General features: G+C 43.0%; 1 protein-coding gene across 20 annotated transcripts in view; it reads right to left on the reverse strand.

The window, feature by feature from the left end:
* Positions 1 to 24818, reverse strand: part of LOC106582711 (neuron navigator 1) — a 125466-nt gene that overhangs the window by 41447 nt on the left and 59201 nt on the right. For 16 of the 20 annotated variants that reach the window (XM_045705735.1, XM_014166057.2, XM_045705734.1 and 13 more), the window contains 6 exons: positions 7389 to 7530; positions 4449 to 4758; positions 1539 to 2331; positions 741 to 1184; positions 399 to 449; positions 131 to 291 (listed from right to left, as the gene is read on the reverse strand). In XM_045705735.1, coding sequence (XP_045561691.1) covers positions 131 to 291; positions 399 to 449; positions 741 to 1184; positions 1539 to 2331; positions 4449 to 4758; positions 7389 to 7530 — 1901 coding nt within the window. Of the gene's footprint in view, positions 1 to 130; positions 292 to 398; positions 450 to 740; positions 1185 to 1538; positions 2332 to 4448; positions 4759 to 7388; positions 7531 to 14875; positions 15107 to 24818 lie in introns of those variants that run through there. The other 4 variants (XM_014166050.2, XM_014166060.2, XM_014166063.2 and 1 more) reach the window with 2 other exon arrangements.

A 24818-nucleotide genomic window follows, 5' to 3' on the forward strand; every position in this document is an offset into this window, starting at 1 on the left:
ATATATACTGAACAAAATATAAATACAAACCAGCAGGAGGATGTGTCTTAATGAGAGTTTAGAGTTAGACAGAGTTTGTCAGTCAGTCAGCTGGAGGACAGTTGATGAACAGAAGAAGACTGAGACTCACCCACGTTAGTGAGGACGGCCTTGCCAGAGGAAAGATGGGGCATGTGGGTGGGAGAAGGCAGCTGAGGGGGGCTCTCGCTCTCTGTCAGGCTCACTGCCGTGTGGGAATGACGCCTCTCCTTCCCCTCCGACTGACCCTCAGACGGACCAGAGCTGTAGCGACTGGAGCAGGACAATTAAGAGAGCAACAATTAAACATGTGCCTCAGACGATTAGAATACTACATAATTTGATACAGCAAATGTGGCGGGAAACTATGACAAACTTACTTGACATACCCTAATCCTTTCTTAGGTAAGGTGTTCCTGTCCGTTTGCAAACTGGTAGAGAAAGAACACAAAGACACCAAATTTGACCTTTTCTGCTATCAAACAATCCATGATAAAACAGTGTTAAACCTGTAGATATTTTTTTTCAATCACAGAATCTCTTGCTATTAATAATATCTCTGTTGCAGTAGAAAGAAGGTAGCGTAGTTTGATCATTCTATGTTGCTACATACAGATACTGACTGCTGCGCTAGTGAGACTGGTGAAGACATCCCCCACAAGCAGGGTGTTACCCAACCCATGCCACCCCATCATCAGGGTGTTGCTCCGGTCGAGACCCACCTGTCTGGTAGATTGAGGGAGGTCCTGCTCCCAGCAACCCAGGTCCCTGTTCCCCTCATCTCCTCCCTATCCCTGTCCTTGTCTCGGGACTCTGCCCGGATATATCCTCCACTGGTAGGAACACTCATGGTGAGGGGCAGGGACTCCATGCTGCGGTGCAGGCCAGACAGTTTGGGGTACAGCAGCGGAGAGCCCCCCAGGGATAGGGTCTGGCTGGGGTAGCAGCTGGGGGAGTCCAAGTGCAGGACGGGGGCTGGGCTAGGGGTGAGGCCCCGGGGGGCCGGGCTGCGTGACCCAGACCCGGCCAGGTCCTGGAGCTTAGAGTAAGGGGGCACTTTGGGAGGGAGGTCCTGGATGGTCACGCACGAGTCCAGACTGTTGGAGTTGACCTTGTCCAGGTGGGCAATGCTGGGCGGCCGACCCAGAGACTTGCAGCTCAGCATCCTATGAATTAGACACGAGACACAGAATGTCAGATCCAGCACCATACAGCACCGGGACGGATCCAGAGACCCTACTGGGCTGGTCCTGTCCTAAGACATGAGTGAAAACACAGCAATACTTGTTTTATTGCTTTGTTGTTCTTTTATGTCTATTTTAAGTGGTTAAGAAAACATTACACAGCATCTCTTCATAAAATGAGAGCTGAACAAACTGAATCGATACTAACACATGACTACATAGCTCATCATGACTACATGATTCTATAAACACCATACCACAGCAAAGGGAGTACTATTATTTTAACGTACTGTAGGACTTGAACAGTGTGATAATGTATCACGATGGTGAATTTACCTCTGACTGGTGGGCGAGGAGAGCTCGGGGTATTTGCTGCTACTGGCCCTCCGCAGTCCCTGCAGTTTGGTGCTGGCCTCCCCAGTAGAATCCCCCTGACAGTCTTCCATCTTCAGGGAGCCACACAGGGAGTCCATATCAGACGCCACTGCCTTGGCCTTAGCTCTCTCCTTCTCCTTCTCCCGGTCTGTCTGGTTGACAGGGCCTGTGCTCCCTCCTCGACTGGCCCCCTTGGTGCTTCCACTTCCGAGCTCTTTCCTCTTGGAGCCAGGGCAGGCCATGGAGACAGGCTTCAGGCTCAGCAGGCCGGGGTCGATGCTGCTGCTTGCAGGCCGGGCCGACCCAGGGCGGCCGATCAGGCTGAGGGTGCTGGACTTGGCAGGGCGCGGTAGGCTTCGGTACTGGAGGCTATTACGGGCGTTGGGCCCCAGGAAGCCCCCCTCCTCACTGCCTGTGGCGTCAAAGCTGTTCTTACGCCCCCCTTTTCCTCCTCCTCCTACTCCCATCGGCTTCACAGGGATGCCAGAGGACTTGGGAATCTTGCCCACGGTGGCAGAGCCACTAGAGATGGTGCTGCCCCCCGCTGTCATGACGGTAGCAGTGCCGGTAGTCGGGGACTTCTTGTAGCCGAACGAGGCCCCGGCGGAAGGCTTGACCAGGCCTGACGGGGGCTTTCGGTGTTCCCGGTGCTCTGGGAGGTGTTCTCTCCCGGCGTCAGAACGGGAGCGCTGCAGCCCAGCAGCCTTCACAGACATCTTGGTCTTGTCCACCGCCTTGTGGTCGCTCTTTGGTGCTGCAGTCATAGAGATAGATAAATATAGAGTTTAGATGAGATTACATTACAGAGTAATTATCTGTCGCCTAGCAAGCTGTGATAATGAGTGCAGCTGAATGTGAACCTACCCAAAAATATCAAAAGAGTGAAAGCATCAGTGAACTGACTGGATGTCGATGACACCACTGTGACTAATGTTGGCTGAATCAGAGGAATCAGTCAGACTGGAGTCATGGATGACCAGAATCATACAATATGGCTAAATGGCTAAATTTGGTCACATGGAAACAGCTGCATATAACTCGTGTTATTAGAGGAGAGTCAACTTATAAGCAAGAAACATCTGTATTTACTTACAGATGGTTTATATGAAGAGGTCGAGTCACCGACATACAGACACACAAATCTATCTAAGGTATTGCAGACCGGTCTGTGTGACAAACTCGGCCCTTGACCAAGAAGTGAAGAAATGCAACGCCCAATAACTTTGGCGACCCGGCCAAAATGAGGGAAAAGGGGAATAAAATGGGTTGTTTTTATTAACGGCACTCTGTGGATTGTGCATTCACATTATTCTGGCAACTTGTCATGGACAAGTTACTCAAATTGACATGCTTAATGCTTTTCAGAATATAAGTACATAAATTATTGCTCTTGTATCACAGGCGCATGAGGTAACAGTTCATGTCACTCAGTCAGGGAAAGGGAGAAATGGAGATAGTGAGTTGACAAAGCAAACACTAGCAAAATAGCTCCCAGTCTTTCCCACGTATAAAAGCCTCACTTGGCGGCCATCATTGGAATTCAAGATGCAATCAGACATGTAGAGCAGCATAACTGATTGGAGGGCGGGGGGGTTAAAAACAAAATACTCTGTGTATCAATATCTTAAGACTCCATTTTCATCCCAGAGAATGATGCCAGGAAACATAATGGATCCTTAGAACCTCCTTAAAAATCAGCCATATTAAACCAGCTAAATAAGTAGTAGAGAAAAATGCAATAAATTGCATCAGTCAGGAAATTTTACTGCAGTTTGAATGTTTCTCTTATCGTTCAATCATGTATATCGCGTGGGATGAAAGAACACCAAACACAACATTATTGCTGTGACCAGACGGATGAGTCACTACACAGCATTGTAATCTGCTGCCTGTCATTACTTAAAAAGAAAGTTTCCATTAAACTAGCTTTAGGATTGGATAGAAAGGTAATACACTACAGCGCACACTCTTCCTACGTCTCACTCTGAAAATATTTATTTCATCAAAACTATGAATCAGTTATTGCTGCCTCAATAGCAGCAGTCATATAGCAGCGGATCCAGTCTTAAAAGACACCATTCATTAAGATATGCACAAACACACACTGGTCATTTGAAATGCCATGCTGCACTGTACTGTGTTTGTTGCTGTTTAAATGTATTTTTTCCACTGATACTGCCCATGAAGGTTCATTAAATATCCATAGTCTTCAAATTCAGGTAAAGCAAAAATATGAAAATATGTTCAAAACCTGAACATTTTTCAAGGACAGTGATTCTCTGAAGTCAGTTTGTTTTTGACAAGACACATAGGAAGATGAACCAAGAGGGAAATCCACAAAGATGAGCCCAGTTCTGCATGGAACACACTGTACAGTATCATTTCTTGTCAGTGTTCCTGTACAGTACTACAACCAATCAAACTCTGGCACAGAGAGCCAGAGTGCCTTGCTACATTTCAGTTGATATCAAGCAGATATCCGCTGGCTGTGGCTACTCTCCAAACAGACTTGGTTGTTCATGTGTTATCCATTTAGGGGAGGTTATGGATGACAAGGATATCTTGCAAAACAAGTTAACAATCATGTTTTCTCCCCATGTTTCCTGGCCATTTATACATCTACTTTAACACACACTCTTTATTAACGCATGAAGTAAAAACCCTTATAGTCTTTCCTGTATAGCACTCACTTGGAATAATGATGGGATACTTAATCATCAAACTGCTAAGTTACTTCGAACTCAACAGGACCCCCAAAAAATGTTTTTAATGTATAGAGAAATGTGTGGATGTCAGTGTGAGAGGTAGGTCAGAGAGAGAGAGAGAGAGAGAGAGAGAGAGAGAGAGAGAAAACAAATGATCCAATCTCACCTGCCACTTTCAGGACGCTCTGGGAGGTATGCGTGATGGGTGAGGTCACTCCCACAGGGGGGTTGCGTCCCTTTTTAAAGTTCCCTGGCTGACCCAGGCTCTGGGGCTTCCTCAGTTCCCCCTTGACCCCCGCGTCCTCACTAGCACCCTCCATGGGCCTGGAGGACTTCCTCCACTTGCTGGGGGTCTCGGTTTTGAGACTCCCTGTCTCGTAGCTGCTCCCGTCCATCTTGTGTGCAGCCTTGGCATCCTCGCTGTACCAGGACAGGCCACTCTCCACCAGGGAGCGCTTCTCAGCATCGGTGCGGAGCTGCATGAGGACAGGGACATAACCATCAACATGCGGTACTTTGCAAATGGAAGTATTTATTTTATTGATATGGTCACAACACAGGAGGTTGGTGGCACCTTAATTAGGGAGAACGGGTGGTAATGGCTGGAGTGGAATTGGTGGAATGGTATCCTATACAACAAACACATGGTTTCCAGGTGATTGATGCCATTCCATTTGCTCCGTTCCAGCCATTATTATGAGCCGTCCTCCCCTCAGCAGCCTCCACTGGATCACAATGGGAAACACAGGGTTAGTCAATTCCATGTCAGTTTGGTCAAGAAGATTCATCGAAATTCAGATTTAGGAATTGCAAAGTGCCATTTATTCATTTATTTTGAAATTAAATGGAATATTTGGGGTCATGTGAGAGACACCCAGGTTGATGTGTGTGTGTGTGTGTGTGTGTGTGTGTGTGTGTGTGTGTGTGTGTGTGTGTGTGTGTGTGTGTTATTGTGTTTGTTATATTGTGTTTGTTATCGGTGGAAGACCCTCAGTAATCTCTGCTGTTCTATCTGAGTGTCTGTCTGCATTCCAGAGGGAGAGCATGTGGAAGGAACGGATAAACCTATACTGTATAACACCAGAGATTTACTGAAGTCACTATGTTTCAGAGACTTTCACCCCAGTAGTCATTTTAACTAGAAAGGATGCATCATGGCTCATGTGTTCTCTTGAATCCCACTAATGTTGGTGTGTCATGGATGATCAGAGTTTTGACTTGGCATTTTCAAGGATCATTATAGTACATACTCGTGACATGCATTTTGGGTGACGCGCTACATGAAAGCTTGGTAAGTCTGGGCTGATTTACTATGTTCCAAATGCATCCAGTTTTTCAATGCCCTCCTCTTTCTAAGCGGGGGAAATAACTGGCTCGTCTGCAGGCTGCAACCTTGTTACATAAGGACTCCTCTTTCATCGTATGCGGGGCAGGCACATTATTAACTGCCCAATTAAACTAGAACCAACAGAGAATAATTCACTGTGACTTTTCCTTACGATAATATTCTGCACAGTGGGCAAGGCTGGGGGTGGCCAAAACAATATAGTACCGTGCTGTAGGGCACCACTACTGAGTCACCTCAGCTATTCTCTTCGGTAAGCACCACCAAACTCATTCATCAAAACAACATGGACACAATGCTGTTTCACCTAATCCGTCCCTCTGCTGAAGTCTTTGTTAATACAAGGTTGACACTGCTTTAGCGTATAAGTAACTACAGGATGAAACCAACCAAGCCATGACAGGGAAATACTTTAGTAAGCCATCATCCAAAAATATTGCCACAGAAAAAAAACAAAGATCTTGTTTGTTTCTAGACAGGTGCTACACTGGAAAATGTACTGTAGGTCTACTGTATGTAGCTGATTCGAGAATTGGGCACAGTGTGTCTTGGCAGCACACCTTATAATGTAATAGAGTCACAGATGGCTCAGTCAGCTATACTAATCCCCATGCTTCATCAATATGCTCTCTCTTGGACGAGAACAGAAGAAAGATGCAGTGTTGCCACAGTAACACCAGAAGTGACAAGCCGTCTGAGAAGCATTTTTCACCTGTGGATAAAGTGAAAACCTCTGTACTTACCACGCCAATGAAGAATGAAATATGTACAGTATTCACAAAACGTAATTGATTACTGAAAGTTGACATTGATCATTTGTGGTGTGAGGATTCATGAAGGGGTTTCTAAAGGGCTATTTGAAGTGCCTGATGAAGCAATAGCAGTGGGTGTGTTTACATTTACATTACATTTACATTTAAGTCATTTAGCAGACGCTCTTATCCAGAGCGACTTACAAAATGGTGCATTCACCTTATGATATCCAGTGGAACAACAACTTTACAATAGTGCATCTAAATCTTTTAAGGGGGGGGGGTTAGAAGGATTACTTTATCCTATCCTAGGTATTCCTTAAAGAGGTGGGGTTTCAGGTGTTTCCCCCTGAGATGTCACCTACCAAAAGTGGGTCAACTATCTACAAAATGTATTTTAAATCCAGTTCAGATTTCCACTGACTGTAAGTTGGATGCATGATGTTGCAGTGTTAAATGAAATGCAAAATATCACTTTGATTTGAAATGAGTGGGTAATGGGGCAAACCGTTGCAGTAAACAACTTTGATTGGTGCACAATGACACATCATCTTAATCCATTTCGGATGGAATGACATTGCAGTGTCTGTCGTGTGAACTGCTTCTTTGGGACCCAAATGATTCAGGCAGATTTGGCACGCTTCTGCAGAGGGTGAATAACAGACACAGTCAGGCAGGCAGGGGGACAGTGAGACGGGGCAATGGGTGCAGTGTCAGTCTGAAATACTGACTTAAACTTTTGAGGACAAAGGACTTACCTAACTGTGTTCTTCCAGAACTTAAAACAGAAAAAGTGGTTCCCTTAAATCTATTAGAGTATGCTTTTCTCAAAATACCAGTATCTGCTTACTGTGTGTGTGTGTGTGTGTGTGTGTGTGTGTGTGTGTGTGTGTGTGTGTGTGTGTGTGTGTGTGTGTGTGTGTGTGTAGATAGTACGGCTACATTGTCTGTAAACAGAAGTACATAAACATAGCTGAGGCTGTTGTGATTGAATGTGGCCTTTACTCACCATGACAGAGGAGTTGCGTCTGGAGCCGAGGGGCGTGGTGGGCAGGGAGTTGAGGGAGGAGCTGGCGTTGAACTCCTCAGAGCTGAGGTTGTCTACAGAGCCATCGCTGAGCCCACTGCTGATGGAGCTGCTCTCATCCCAACTGCAGGAAAGAAGGGGTCAAAAGGTTATAATAAAGCAGAGCATGGGACTGTAGAAAGGAATAGTTACTGTGTATTAACAGTTACAAAGCTATCTAACAGTAACTGTGTAGTTACAGAGGAGGTTATCGAAGGAGAAGACAAAGGTAGGCCTAAATTGGCAACAGCTTTGACATGTCCATCTGTCCTCCTGAAGGGATATCATGGTAACTGCCAGCGGAGGCAGGGATCTCTAGCTACAAGCTGTTTTATCAGGCAAGGGATGTCTAAGTTACACAACAGAGCTGCTTTGATTCTAACAACACAACTCTCTTTACTCTCTCATGTGCAACACATCCTCTTAGTAACACACTACAGCTCCATGAGTGGCACTTCGACTGAAGTTTCCTCAGCACGGGACGTGTCTGTTAAATCAAGTTGACTGGTCGAGGCCGAGGGTGGCAGTGGGTTGACAGGCAGCTCAGGGTCAAGGAGCTGGGATGGCGTGTTCCAAGGAGCGATAGAACAAGGGAGCAGGGGAATTAGAGGAGAAGGGGAAATCACAATGACAGCTGCCTGAGGGTAAGGGCTGCCACCCAGCTGCCCGTCTGTCTGGCCTGGTTCACCCTGGGACATATACTAATGGAGAGGCCCCTACTTGAGAGGAGGGAGGGAGGGACACGGATGACCAGTCACAGTGTGGCACTGTAGCCCAAAAATCTGCTTCTGGCTCGCAAGAGAGCAAATAAATTCACAGACCAAATGCATCCTCTGAATACGAGTTAATTTGAATCTCACATGCCAAATATACACATCATTGCATGCAATTTAATTTCAGGAGGGGTGGAGTATGTAGTCGAGAGGATTATTGTCACGTAAGGTTCAGAACAGGACAAAACAGTGTCAAATTTAAAGCAGAGACTTTTGAAATGGAGAGAAGGGGTTGTGAAGACAGCTTTGTATGCCTTTATGGTTTCAATAGAAACATCTCCAGAGTGCTGTAATGTTAAGTACTTCTTAGATTTACATAATTATTATGCTACCTCTCATTAGTTTGACAGGGGTAAGTAGCAATCCATTTTTTATCCAGACACAAACGTGGCATAGAGAAAAGGTAGATACAGTAATAAGACCCTTGGAAAGCTGAGTCATTCCTAACTTCTCTTCCCTTTCTGTGCTGCCCCACTGACTTGAAATTGCTCTTTGTGGGTTTCTACTCTGCAATTAGCAAGGCGATGGAACATGGAATAGTATACGTTAAAAAAAACACAGGGAGAAAAAAAATGGCCCATAAAAAGCCTGAAGCAGAGGAGGCAATTGGACTTAAAGGGATACAGTGCATTTGGAAAGTATTCAGACCCCAAGACTTTTTCCACATTTTGTTACATTACAGCCTTATTCCAAAAGGGATTACATAATTTTTCCCTCATCAATCTCCTCATCAAAATAACCCATAATGACAAAGCGAAAACAGGTTTTTCGATTTTTTTGGGGTGAAATGTATAAAAAAATATATTTAAAAAAATATATTTAAAAAAATATTCAGACCCTTTGCTATGAGACTCGAAATTGAGCACAGGTGCATCCTGTTTCCATTCATCATCCTTGAGATGTTTCTACAACTTGTCATTATGGGGTATTGTGTGTAGATTGATGAGGGCAAAAAAACGATTTAAACTGTAACGTATCTACTTCATCTACTTCCCCAGAGTCAGATGAACTCGTGGATACCATTTGTATGTCTCTGTGTCCAATATGAAGGAAGTCAGAAGGTAGTTTCGCGAGCCAATGCTAACTAGCATTAGCGCAATGACTGGAAGTCTATGGGTATCGGCTAGTATGCTGGGGAAGTACAAAGGGCCTCATTGCCAAAATCCCGAAGGATCCCTTTAAATCACATGGCTATGGAGGAGTGTGTCCAAAAAAGGGCATTGGTTGAGACCAAGAATCTAACAGTCACTGGAATACTTCACTATATCATTTTGCTCTTTGAAAAGAACTGCTACCATAAATGTACATCATAATCATAACAGGAGAAAGTATATGACATGTTGTTGTCAGCCACAAAATCAACTAAAGTGTACTAATCGTGCATTTCTCAGAAGTGCCAATAACCCTAAGTGGTTAATTCAATCAACAAAGTAGTTCATTTATTTCCTATCCGTTAACAGTTAGAGACAAAACAGACTCTCCATCAAACACACACAGAACTGTTGGCCAACACAGAGACAGGGTGTTGAGTGATGTTTTAATTTGCGGTTGTGGAGCTAAGAGCTTTAAGACTGATCTTTTGCTGGACTGCAGTGCTCTCCGTAGGTGGTTGTCAAACACAACCCCCTCAGGATAGTTCGGTATTTTGGCAATGAAGGCAATTTTAGCCCTTTATCTACTTCCCCAGGGTCAGGTGAACTCGTGGATACCATTTTTATGTGTCCGAGTGCAGTTTGAAGGAAGTTGCTAACTAGCGTTAATGAAATTGCTAACTAAAAACAAAAAACAGCATCCACGAGTTCATCTGACTTTGGGGAAGTAGATAAAGGGCCACATCCCGAACTATACCTTTAAATAAGTCCTGTACCCCCACAGAAAGTAGTGCCAATTATCAGTTAATATCCTTTCCAAAACTCTTAATATCCTTTTAATCTAATTTCAAGACTTGTACAAATGCATCCCTCTGACCTATTAGCCACATGTCTAGCCGGCATTGAGAAAAGAGATATCAAAGATTGCAAGATTGGGAGTTAATATATTTAATGCTAAGCAGAGTTTTGTGATGTGCGAAGGTTGAAATGGACTTCTTGGTCTACGAACTTTATAAAGAGGACTGAGGTAAGCCACATTTGTCGACACTCTAAGCAACAATGCTATAAACATTTAGTAGTCCGTGGTAGTCTTTTAACAACCACAAACCAGCAGGGATTTTATCACGAGGACTAGGAAGAACAGCAGGGATGTTAGCTCACAGTAACACTAACACACTTGGCTACATTCTTTTATGAATTGTTGTCCAAGTACAGGTTCCATCTTTGATCTTACATTGGGATTCGAAAATGTTATCCTCATACCCACTGGTGAAACCAGCATTTTTGGTACTTGATAAACATCACATTTTATGAGGCAGAGTATTTTTCTTCAAGGCATTCAGTGTTCTGGCATTATTAAAGTGATTAACAGATACCTCAGATATTCACATGAGTCTGGTATGTTCGATCAAGTCACACCTTAGTCAGTAGCCTTAGTCAGTAGTTTGTCCCTGGACACTCATGATGAAGTAAGACAGGGTCATTCCTTTGAATGTCCCCAAGGGGGTGACAAATCCAAGAGAGACAGGGAGGGAGTGGTTTATAGCCTGTAGTCCAGGGATTATAAACTAGATTCAGCTGCAGGTCGGTTTTTTTCCTTGAGTGGATGGTCAGTGGGCCGGAACATAATTACCAATAATTTGTAGACTACAAATTGACCACAAGAAGCCTAAACAGATATAATATTTGGCTAAAACATAATCATTTCAAACCTTGCTTACATACGTATACAACCACGTCGCTCTATAATGCTTGGGAATAGATTTCCAAAATAAAAATCACTTGGACCTGATTTCCTGGTGTTTTAACAGTCTTTTATGTCAAACAATGAAAATGTAAGATATATATACACACTGAACAAAAATATAAACGTAACATGTAAAGTGTTGGTCTCATGTTTCATGCGCTGAAATAAAAGATCCCATACATTTTCCACACACACAAAAAGCTTATTTCTCTCAAATTGTTCACACATTTGTTTACATCCCTGTTACTGAGCATTTCTCCTTTGCCAAGATAAAGCTGTTTAAACAGCATGATCGTTACACAGGTGCACCTTGTGCTGGGACAATAAAAGGCCACTAAAATGTGCAGTTGTGTCACACAACACAATGCCACAGCTGTCTCTGAGGGAGCGTGCTACTGGCATACTGACTGCAGGAATGTCCACCAGAGTTGTTGCCAGATAATTGAATGTTAATTTCTCTACCATAAACCGCCTCAAATGTTGTTCTAGAGAATTTGGCAGTATGTCCAACCGGTCTTACAACCGCAGGCCACGTCTAACCACACCAGCCCAGGACCTCCACATCCGGCTTCCAGTCACCCGGACAGCTGATTTTCTGCACAAACTGTCAGAAACCATCTCAGGCTAGCTCATCTGCGTGCTCGTCGTCCTAACCATGGTTTTGACCTGGCTGAAGTTTGGCGTCGTAACTGACTTCAGTGGGAAAATGCTCACCTTCGATGGCCACTGGCACGCTGGAGAAGTATACTCTTCACGGATTAATCCCGGTTTCAACTATACCGGGCAGATGGCAGACAGTTTGTATGGCGTTGTTTGGGCGAGCGGTTTGCTGATGTCAATGTTGTGAACAAAGTGTCCCCATGGTGGTGGTAAGGTTATGGTATGGGCAGGCATAAGCTACGGACAATGAACACAGTTGCATTTTTCCCAAGGTAATTTGAATGCTCAGAGATACTGTGACAAGATCCTGAGGCCCATTGTCATGCCATTCATCACCATCACCTCACGTTTCAGCATAATAATGCAGGGCCCCATGTCGCAAAGATCTGTACACAATTCCTGGAAGCTGAAAATGTCCCAGTTCTTCCATGACATGCATACTCACCAGACATGTCACCCATTGAGCATGTTTGGGATGCTTTGGATCGACGTGTACAACAGCATGTTTCAGTTCCCCGCCAATATCCAGCAACTTCGTGCAGCCATTGAAGGACAACATTCCACAGGCCACAATCAACAGCCTGAACAACTCTATGTGAAGGACATGTGTCGTGCTGTATGAGGCAAATGGTGGTCACACCAGATACTGACTGGTTTTCTGATCCATGCCCCTAACTTTTTTTTTTAACGGTATCTGTGACCGATAGATGCATATCTGTATTCCCATTGATGTGAAATCCATAGATTAGGGCCTAATGAATTGATTTAAATTGACTTATATGAACTGTAACTCAGTAAAACCTTTGAAATTGTTACATGTTGCATTTATATTTTTGTTCAGTGTATATATAAAAAAATGTGGCTCAAAATACTTGAGGGGCAAATAAAACCTTTGGCCTGTGGGCCGGCAGTTGGGGAACCCTGCCGTAGTCTGTTGATATTGCAACATGTGTCTACTTTGGAACTTACATTTCGGAAGTGGAATTCAGACAAGGAAGGTGGGAGGAACTGAACCATGTACATACTTCATACATTGGGGTGGAAATTGGCCTTTTGTTTTCAGTGGCACTGCTCCAAGCTTACTGGCTGATTTATGCGTTAGTGCTATTATTTGAATTTCTGTCTCTGAGAAAATGTTTAGGTTCGAACGATTGAGAGAGGGGTTGTGTGGTGGGGGAAGAGGGAAAAATATGATCTACATTCTACACTCCTCCCTGGTGGAGCACAAACTGGGACCAGCTGTGTGCAACGAGATGACTCTTACTTATTGGACCCCAAAGCATGTCATTGTGTAAAGTACTGTAGATATGCATGGCTACTAGACCATCTGACTGCTAGCAGACAACTTTCTTCATAATGTAGAGACACTAAACCTAACAATGACTCCACTTGATTCAATCAATCACAATAGATGATATTATTGTGCAGAGAAATGTGATGGAAGCACAATAAAAGCCTGTTTGAGCTATAATGATTTATTTAAACTGTATTCATACAGCCGTGGCTACAGAAACAAACAGCTTAATTGAGCATACAGAGAAAGACAAACGCTACCTTGAGACTTTGATGTCATTCCTACCAGGCTAATAAGTGTCCCATTTGGATAAGCATCCAGTCATCACACCTAATAAAACAACATGGTACTTTCTCCACACACAAGCTGGGACACTCGTCATCTGACCGGGTTTAAAACCACTATTGGAGTGTCCCACTTTTGATATGATTGTGATATGACCTTGATGAAGTTCTTGACAAAGGCGTTGTATAAAATGTATTATTTATAACAATTTATGACTGCCTTAATTTAAAAAAAAAAGCTCATTAACACTCATCCATCTTGTTGGAAGCCCAAACACCAGTCTACATTATTAGAGACCAGCTGCCATTGATGTTATCCAATTATAGATGACGCTTTTATTTACCAGTTAGTTACTTGTAGAACTTAAAGGCCGGATGCAGGGACCAGGTAGCCAGTCATGATTAAAGAGACAATTTTAACGTTTGACACAGTGAAAACATACTAGCTTTGTAAAGCAGACATACACACAAACATGTGGGACATGTTACCCTATAGATATTACGCGGTAGTAAAAGGACCATCGACCATTCATGGTTAAGTCTTCACACAAGACAGTATGCAGCAACCAGACCTGTGCCAAATACTTTCAAATACATTAGCTGTGCTTGATTTAGTTTGCCCAGTATATATAGAACTGATGGAATTGTCCCAAAAGTGAAAACTCCAAGCTAAATCAAGCGCACCTCCAATACTTTCAACAGTATCTGTGTCCCTGGTCTGGTGACAACAACTATGACTGGGAGAAAGGAAGGCAGACAGCACAGCTAGGCAAAAAATATAGTTTGTGACTCTTGGGAGCGAATACCTGTGGCTGAACGCTCAAGGAATCTTCAATTACCCAGATAGCTGTGGTACTGTTGCCGCAATTCCATCATGGAGGGTTCTCTTTTAACCAATCCCATAATTGCTTGTGACAAACAAGTGCCAAGACCCTATCTAACAAGACCTCAGTGTTTGCCAAAGTATAAAGCTTTGCTTGATAAGCAAAATGTTGAGTCACTCTGCTGTAGCTCCATTTGAACAATGAACCCCCAGGTAGCCTAGAGAGAGAGATACATTACTTTTTTTTTAAATAAATAACTGAAAATGTCAGTATTTTGATTATATAGCCTATAAGCTAGTAATTGTAGCCAAACACTATTACATTAGCCAGTAAAAAGTATCAAGATGTTCCCATAGGAACGCTGCTGTCGATATATAAAACAAACGGATGATGGATCTATTCTTTTCAACATCAACACTTGAAACTCTACATTTTAGTTAATTCATTTCTATAAAATAATGACATTCACTTTTTTTAAGAAGAACAAAAATACATTATTTAAGAGGCTTTTCAATGTTTTTTTTATTGAATTAAAAATGTTACAGTAGCTAGCCTCATTTTCATCATTTCAATCCGGTAAACTACACTGTTAACGTTACATTCTAAGCAATTTCGTTGTTCAACTCTTGAGTGAAACGAACTATTTTCAAATTCCACGTGTTCACTGTATTCGGAATCATTTACTGAGCTGCAATACATTGTCTTGACAGTGATACACGCTGATCAGTACCGCTGCAGATCTCTGCTTAGTGCTTACCTTGGACTCGGAGTAAAATGTATCGTCTTTTTCGCACAGGGCGCCGTCCGCTGGCGCTGCCGCATTGGCGGCACTTTCCCAATTAGCACACGTCCGCTCATATTCGCGCAATTCTGACATCAACGAGCATTTTTACAATTATTTCCCGTAGTATCCATGTAGCCGCAAGGAACGCTCCATTCAAATTCTGATATTCACTGCAACAACCTCCTATTCCCTGTTCCCCCAGTAAGGACTGCGAAACGGTTAGGAAACACCCCCAAAAAAGTGACCACCCCCCTACTCTCCCACTCCTGATGGCTAACAGCTGTTGTTCAACTGTTCCCAAAACCGCGCATGTAACCCACATCATATCATCGACACCACCATTATAGCTACTTGAATAAACTACTTGTTCAATGACCCTGGAATTATTACCCTCTTTAGGATTATGTGGATAATATATGGAGATTACATGGCATATGACAAGATATCATGTTTAAGATGACAATGAGTTAAATGTACAGAGAAATAATAAGTAGAACATTTGCAGAATTAATCTGGAAGTTAGGGGGAACCTTGCTTTGCTGTAGGTTACATATGCCAACACTGCACCAGTTTAAAACATGCACATATAGGGGATGCTATTTTTCTAATGTTCTCTCTGTATTGTTGGGCCGATAACTAAGCGTTTCGCTGTTAGTCTACACCTGTTGTTTACAAAGCATGTGAAAAAATAAAATTGGATTGAGAAAGCTAATTAATATAACCTAACATATTCATATACTCCCTCTGGGCTGTCTCTCTTCTCTATGCTCCAACTCCTGCTAAATTGAAGCATTGGAGTGGTAAGGGACACCGCCTCACTGTCTGCCTGTCTTCCAGGAGGCCAGCTTGACTGAGTGTCCTCCCTGCTTGACCTTCAGTCAGAGGACCACCGGGGAGAAGAGATGATAACATAGAGCAGCGGCTAATGTTCACTTAGACATAGACCAGTACACTACGACAATAAATACACCCATTGTGTTTCTGTAGCTAAACACAAATTGCTCCATAACCTATTCCTTTCAACTTATTTTATAACATTATTCACTTGCTGAGACCAGGGTGGAAACTAAGTCCTGGCATAGGCCGGGTAGACTAGCCTGCATTAACTCTGTGAACTGAATGATTCACAAGGCTTAGACAACCACAGCATAATCTAACCAGGACCTCCAGCAGGGCATGAGGAACCTTGGGAAATGTTATTCTGGTTCCTCCCTTCATTAGTAACAGAGCGTTCTCACCGTGATGTCATCAGGTCAGAGGAGCGTCCAACCACTCTGGGAGTTTCACTGTGTGGGCCAAGAAGGTTCCTCCCCAACCAGACCAGACCAACACAGGCCTGAAGATTCAAGGCTAATTGGTTCGATCTGAATGGCGCTGTAAATTGTCTTTGTGTCATGGATCTGTACTGGTCTGATGGTCCAATACATCGCAACGTTGAAAGAGTTGGCTGAAGCACACGCTATCAAAGGGTACTGTGTCTCATGACCAAAGGTGGTCATAGCTAGTCTCAGGAGGCAAGATGATAGACAGCGTAAAGTACACATTTTAAAAGGAAATGTCCGACTGAACGTGATGGCCGTCTCGGGGCTCATCATCATGACATGGACCAAGCTAGCTAGATATGTACGCATACAGCCTATTTACTTTTTTTTTTTTAATTGTGACATCCTTTGAAATGTTAGACATAGAAGGAACACGAGTATGTAAATACTATATCCTGATCATAGACCATCCTGACCGCTGCGTTCTCATTCTGTTCACACTTCACCTCGTCACTTCATGTATCTGTGTAGCGAATCATTTATGTAAACTCGCAAGATCAGGCTGGCTGGCGAGGCTAAGATGTATCTGCCATGGTAGTTCCTGAGTTGGGCCAGACCAAACAGCCAGTGATCTGTTAACAGCTAGCACCAGCCACACAACAAGCAATGGGAAGATTTCTGTCCCAAAGAGAATGCAAATGATATGCCCCAACCAGATGGACTGTGGTGATGATACTCCATAAAAGACTGTTGTGTCTTCCTGCATCTCCTGATACTCGTAACCTGATCTTTTGAATACAAATTATGTTGTAAGCAGTCAGTTTACAGTTTCCCTGTTGCCGTTTTTCTTTATTTCAGTGAGGGACAAACGATCCCTTTCTCACCCGTAACACCTGTAATTGAATTAAATTGAACTTAATAACGATAATAACTGCATTTGTGAAGTGCTTTAGAATTATTATGCTTAAAGTGAAAGCCATTCCCAGGAGACCAATTTCCTGCTGCCTTTGAAATGAACTACAGTATATCAGGCATTTATACAAATACTGTACACATATGCTTTACATCTCCTGTCTCCTGTTTATCTGACCAATTCAGAGTGCTGCTAAACATGCTGTCACCTATCCAATACGTAACCTTCACTAAGCTGTAACTACTAATATAGCCATTACCTACTGACCAAATGTCTTGTGTCTGAAACAACCATCACCAAAATGTTTGCTTAGGTCACGACTCACCATTCAAGAATATAGCATTTTCGGGTGGGATGTGTGCAAGCTGTTCGAACACTGATTTCCACTGTCAGTGTGAATGACTGCGATGACTGTATACTGGAGGCAACGGAGGTAACTCATAACATGTGCTGCACTCTCTTTGCTGTGGTTAACTGCTGTTGGCTGTACTGCAGCAGACAGACCAACAGGAAGCTGCTTTCATGCTCTGACCTTTCATGGCTGTGGTCTTTATCAGTAGCTGTCAGCTCTTTCTGCTGGACCAGTTGAAAGGTAAAGAGCAAAGCTCTCTGGTCGGCTTAACATTTCTGCAAATCCATGTTTGAGGTTTAGTTAAAAATGGTAGATATGACCCTGCCTGTTATGTGTAAAAAGACAGCCATTTATTTTGTTATAAATGAGAGGGGTGGAGGGATGAAAGGAGGGAGAGGAGGACAGGGGGGCACCCACCCTCAGAATGATTCTTAAATATTAATCCAGAATTGGCATTGGCTAAAGTAGTCCATAAAAATCATCTAAAATATTGATAGGTGCCAGCGGAGTCTCTTCATCTACACGGTATGAAATAAGGTAGGTATCCAGAGGCTGTTGTAGAAAGCTATATCCACTTTATAATCAAGACAGGTATCCACTGCTCTTTGACAACCCCTTTGATTACCCAGTGGAACACCATTCATGCATTCAGGAAGAAACTTCTACTTGAAAAGGCTTGACTCAATAACCCAGAAAATCAATCGATAATGACTACCAAGGCTAATGGTGCAATAACACAATCCTTCCAGCAGAAGGCACAATGAGCCCAGATTGAGGGAGCCTGCCATGGCATGGACAATGACAAGGATTGGCAGGATGACTTGGGTGTCATTGCTGCATTTGTTGGCAGCTGGTGCCTGACCACTACAGTCTTTCTTGCATTGTGTACATTGTATTCTATTTGTGCACACGTTGTCCACATACTTTCATTAATCAATTTATATTCAAGAGCTTTATTTATCATGAAAAGCGTAGAATTCCTCTGAAGTAATGCATTATAAAAGTCTCTAAGTAGGTCTCTGAGGATCAAGCTCAGTGTCCACTGGCACACCCTGCTGTCCAGACAGTTTTTCCTCATCACTTTATCCTCTTATTCAATCAGTACATGAAAAAGAGAGAATCGTACAGGTATTTTGATTTGTATTGAGCTTGACCCTGGCAAAGCTAACAGAATTGTGCTGCCATCAGCAGCAAGGCAAGGCGGCACAGGACAGTAGCTCCAGTAACACTAGCAGTGAAACAGTAATGGCTCTGAGATGCATCGGTGAGTCCATCTGAGACTGGAGCTCTGTATATCCACGTGAAAATGGACTCCCTCTGATCGTTGGGCTGGAAAACATCAGCCAGACTAGACCTCAGACATGACAGGAGGGTTCCCTTACCAAACACCACATCACAGGGGCACACCAGGACGCCTAGCCCTGATATGGTTGTAATGGAGCCTGCCTGCCGTGAGTGATGACATGACATCATGGACATGATACACAGATGTTCACATGCCCCCAGGGCTACGGTCATCTAATTAGATACTGGTCCGTTTATCAGACATGCATGTGGAGGTGATACTGTAGTGGTGGTCTTCTTGATTCTGTCTTCTACTATTGACCCCTCCAGTGACAGAGGCATCCCATATTGCCCACAGATGTGTCACACTCTCTGTCTGTGTGTGTGTGTGTGTGTGTGTGTGTGTGTGTGTGTGTGTGTGTGTGTGTGTGTGTGTGTGTGTGTGTGTGTGTGTGTGTGTGTGTGTGTGTGTGTGTGAGTATGTGAGTGTGTGTGTTTCTGTGTGTTTTTCTGTGTCTGTGTGTGTGTAAGGGGAGGGCCTCCTCTGTTCACATGTGGCCCCAGACCCCTCCTGGCCTCGGGGGTAGGGTATGTAGAGTAGAGTGATCCCCTCCCTCTTCACCTTACCCCTATACATATCTACTTTTATCGATCCAGTATCCATGCACATTGTAAATATGGTACTGGAAATGACCCTGTATATACATACTATGCATACTTACTTTAGCGTGTTCTTCTTATTTTTTTATATCTTTTGTGATTTTGTTCTAGGTTATTATTTTTAGTTTACATTGTTATTGATTACTACATTGTTGGGGTTAGTGTTTGCAAGTAAGGCATTTCACTGTACTTGTGCATGTGAAATTAAAACGTGAAACTTGAGTCATGGCCCATAAAGGGTTGACCCCGAGCAGCGGTCCTACTAAACCGTAATCCCTGCAGGGCTTTTGGAGGGTCCGGCCAAGCAGGCCCAGACCTAATCACTCTGCACATGGCTTTATGTGGGTCAGGAAAGCACTATGCTAGGCTGGTCAGGAAAGCCAAGCAGGGACTGACTGTGGAGTAGAGTCCAATGTATGCAGGAAAGGGAAATTGAAGGCAGACTGTTCCGTGCTTTGTGGACCAGTATTAGATGACTAGAGGCAAATGCTGTACTGTATGCACTCAAGTATGGGTGTGTTGATGTGCAATTTCCATTAGAATGAGCCATAGTGTAAATGGTTACACACACACAGAGACACAGAGAGAGAGAGAGACAGAGAAGCTCGATTTCCTAGCATGTGCAAAGCTTTTTCACCGTTGCCATGGAAATGATATTACCAGAAGAGCAAACTGAAACGATGGATTAGCTAACATGAAGGAATCCATTCGTTGTCTTAACTCAGTAATACATAGCACGTACTTAATATGCATATCTTTGGTCAGACTCTGAATAGTGTTGTATTTTAAACAGCATTATGCATACTGTATGATAATCTAACCGAACATGATGTTGTTCAACTTGTTCATCAGAAACAGCACCTATTATGGAAAGAGAGGGATTACATTCTAATGACCCTAACTCAAACAGAATGACCACTTGCAAGTCTTTGTGCCGTAATAATTGATAGCTGATCTGAAACCATCAAAAAGTATGTCTGCCATGGAAGGATTCAAAGGGGAGTTCTAACAATAGGTACGAGCCGCAGATATCCATTGCCTAGACTCCCACTATACCATTTCATGTTTGGATGCACAGCAATCTTCTTAATCGGTCAATATGAAGCCCTTTCATCCTCCACACACACATAACTACACACACGTGCACGAATACACACACGCTGACTCCAGCACACTGACTCGTCAGTGGGTCAGAAGAGGAGGGTTGCCATGGCAGCGTATCCCGATCCATGTGCCGCATGATGAGAGGCGTGTTGCTGCACCAGCCTTTCCCTTCCTTTTCCCTGCACTGCTTAGAACACTGTTCAGTGTGCACACACACACACACACACACACACACACACACACACACACACACACACACACACACACACACACACACACACACACACACACACACACACACACACACACACACACACATACACACACAGTCCATCACACCTGTACCACCATGTTCCCACATACATTACCTCACCTTGCCGCACAGTGGAAAGAGGGGGGTCATAGATAGCCTAGTACAGTACCCCCATTCCACACGGTAATGTAAGCTACTCACCCTGTAGGCATCTCCATAATCGATACCTCAGCATGCAGTCAAGTGCTTTATAGCCGGTTCAGTAAACAGGGCAGAATCTGAATCCCCAAAAAATTCGGAGTCATTCGTTTTCTGTCTGAGTCTAAATAAGCTTTCAGTAATGCTTTGAGTTACTCAACGTCTGCCAGGAAAAGACAGTAAATCCCTTGGTTGCGATTAACAGAGAGCATTCTGGGTGGGCCTCATTTAGCGAAGTTCCATGTTTGCATGTCCTTTTTAACACATTAGACAATTCGCTCCATCAAAGAGCGAATGACAAAACAGATTATCCTCCTGTGAAATGACGGGATTGGACATGAGAAAGTAGCTATCAGGCTGAAACAGAACGCTGATGCCGCAACTCGATGGGTCTAAGGGTGTAACCGTAAATGACGGGTGAAAGCTAAATTCTACATTTGTAAAGATGGCACTGAATGGTGGGACATTTATCATTTCTCTTTCAGGTATAGCAAACCTAAACTATATTCAGTAATATCGTTATTACAGTATTGTCATTATTACAGTAATGTCATTATTACATTATTACATTAATATCATTATTACAGTAATGTCATTATTACTCCTAACCCAATGTGTGGAATATGATTCAGGGAGACCTGGTTAAAATGGCTGCCAATGTTACAATACGATACTGGTGATGGTTATCCTCTATTATTATGTGGTGTGAAGAGTGTAACTACAGAAAACTACGATTCTGTCATTATAAAGACATTATGATTCTACCATACAGATTCCAACAGATGGTACATTACCCTCCTTCCTCCAAAATGGGGCCTTGTCAGAATGTTCAGATGGAAACGTATTGTGTAGAACATACATTATTTTCGGTCATGGGGAGTAAGCCATAGAGCCTATCAGCTCTATGCATCATATTTCTATCTAAACATTTCACCCTTTTCTAAACACACCGCACACCTCACTCAGAGGAATGGCATTGCTCTCTGGGTGCCCGGGTTACCCAAGCACACAGTACAGCATAGACTAGCTGTGGATATCACACACAGCCCTACATTACTATGTGTTTTGATGTTGTTAATGTAGCAATATAATCAAAAGTCATTAGGCCACCAACAATGTGCTGCAGGTTCAATTCACTCCATAGAACCCAAACCCCCGGAAGGACCACACACAGTGGCTTGGTCTAAATGTGTTGTAACAAGCAAAGATTAGAGCATCTGGTTTGATAACATGTATGACAAATTGCCTCAATTAAGTCAACGATTTAACATAACAGCCAACCAGGAATCAGAATACAGAGCCATCTGAATTATAGATGTGGCTATAATATTATACTACAGGACCATTTTAGCTCAACATTCCCATTTTACTCATGGCAGTCAAACCTTCCTTCGGATATGCTTGACAGTATTCTATGGCTTCCATTCAGATAAAGGAGAATGTATTAGGAATGATGGCGAATTAGCTGGAGAAATGCTCCTTCTCCCCACAGTCACACTGGAGCTGGTTGCTATGGAGATGCAGGAGGGGCTTGCAGAAATGATCTATTTTCATGAGACTGTAGATGCTAATGGTTTCCAATGAGCTGAACTGTGTGTGTGCTTGTGCTGTCCGAATCGTGGATTATTTTCACATTGACTGTACGTACAGTAGCTCTCAGATGAAATGAATTAATGGTTACCAACAAGAACAGCAGTGTTACTAAAAATGCAAATGCATTCAGAAGTAAGATGAGATATGTAGTATGGGGGAAACTAGAGCATGAGCCTTCTCTTCCGTTTTTAAGACCTGGATTAGCCTAGCTGCATACCGGTAGTTACTCATACTATAAAACGCTATTATTGTCACGTCCTGACCTTAGAAAGCTGTTATTTTCTATGGTAGAGTAGGTCAGGGTGTGAGAGGGGGGTTTTCTAGTTTAGTTTTTCTATGTTGTCAGGTTCTAGTTTTGTATTTCTATGTTGGGTTTTGTTTGGGATGATCTCCAATTAGAGGCAGCTGGTCCTCGTTGTCTCTAATTGGAGATCATACTTAAGTAGGGGTTTTTTTCCACCTGGGTTTGTGGGAGATTGTTTCTGAGTTAGTGTATGTTTCTACTCTGCGTCACGGTTTGTTGTTTTTGTTCGTTCAGTTTATTGTGTATGTATTGCAAAGTTTCACAGTGAAAATAAAATGTGGAATGACACACGCTGCACTTTGGTCCGCTCCTTCCTACGACAGCCGTGACAATTATAGATTAGCCCTTTGACGGTCAGTAGCATAGCACTATTCCTATGAGAATGAGGGGTTTATCCGAATCAAGGACATTTCCCGCTGAACTCAAAGACAACACATCTGCACAGTATGTATCATGAAGGCTTTTCAGGCGGTTTTAGCATTCAAGCACAAGAATGTATCGAAGGTCATGCTCCAATTTCAGTGTCTTCAAAAAGTATTCATACTCCTTGACTTTTTACACATTTTGTTGTGTTACAACTTGAATTTAAAATGGATTAAGTTGAGATTTTACACACAATACCCCATAATGTCAAAGTGGAATAATGTTTTTAAACTTTTTTTACAAATTAATTAATGAAAAGCTAAAATGACTTAAGTATTCAAACCCTTTGTTATTGCAAGCCTAAATAAGTTTAGGTGTGAAGATTTGCTGAACAAGTCACATAATAAGTTGCATGGACTTGTTTAAAAAGTTAAACATTACAAAAGGTATCCTTTTTAGATAATACTATACTAAAAATATTAATGTCACCAAATATATTGAAACACACTGTTTTACAATGAAGGTCTACAGTAGCCTCAGCTGCACTCTGTAGGGTAGCACCATGGTGTAGCTGGAGGACAGCTAGCTTCTGTCCTCCTCTGAGTACATTGACTCAATGCAAAACCTAGGAGGCTCATGGTTCTCATCCCCTTCCATAGACTTACACAATAATGATGACAATTTCCGGAGGACGTCCTCCAACCTATCAGAGCTCTTGCAGCATGAACTGACATGTTGTCCACCCAATCAAAGGATCAGAAAATGAATCTAGTACTGAAAGCATAAGCCACAGCTCACTGTAGCGCATAAAATGTGGTGAGTCGCTGACTCAAAGAGAGAGAAAGACAACCATTTTCTTCCAAAATTAAGGAGAAGCAAGAGAGAGCTATATTTCGTAGTATATACATTTTTTACTTTCACTTACTTTGCTAGAGTCAATTGCAGCTAGCTAGTTTAGCCTACTCAAACACCAGACTCAAACAGAGGGATGCTATGTTAGCTAGCTGGCTATGGCTATCCGACACTGGAACTCTTCCAACTCAAGGTAAGCTTTTGGTTTTAAAAATGTATTGCCACCGGGACCTGCTGGTGTAACTGTTAAACTGCTTTCTGCTGACTGTACACTGTACTGCATGATTTGTAGCGGGTTTACTAACACGTTAGTTCTAATAGCTATGTTGACTATGACATGACAACGATGTAGGTTGTGTGTAGCAGTTAGTGGTCATGATATGAAGGTTTAGCTTGGAAATGTTTTTTTCTCCTGGTCACAGACAGCTAATGTGTTGTGCACTGAAGTCCACAAGCGAAGGGAAAAGGTGAGAGGCGGAGAGCACTTAGATATACAACAAGCTGTTTGTATGTGGCTGCTATGAAGGTGAACTGTGTTTGCGGCTGATCAGGGAGGGAGGTAGCCTAGTGGTTAGAGCATTGGACTAGTAGCCGAAATGTTGCGAGATCGAATCCCTGAGCTGACAAGGTAAAAATCTGTTATTCTGCCCCTGAACAAGGCAGTTAACCCACTGTTCCTAGGCCATCATTAAAAATAAGACTTTGTTCTTAACTGACTTGCCTAGTTAAATAAAGGTAAGAAAAATGATATAAAATTGTGCTGAATCTGTTGGAAAAT

Source organism: Salmo salar, chromosome ssa22 (assembly GCF_905237065.1).
Source record: "Salmo salar chromosome ssa22, Ssal_v3.1, whole genome shotgun sequence".
Lineage (NCBI taxonomy): Eukaryota > Metazoa > Chordata > Actinopteri > Salmoniformes > Salmonidae > Salmo > Salmo salar.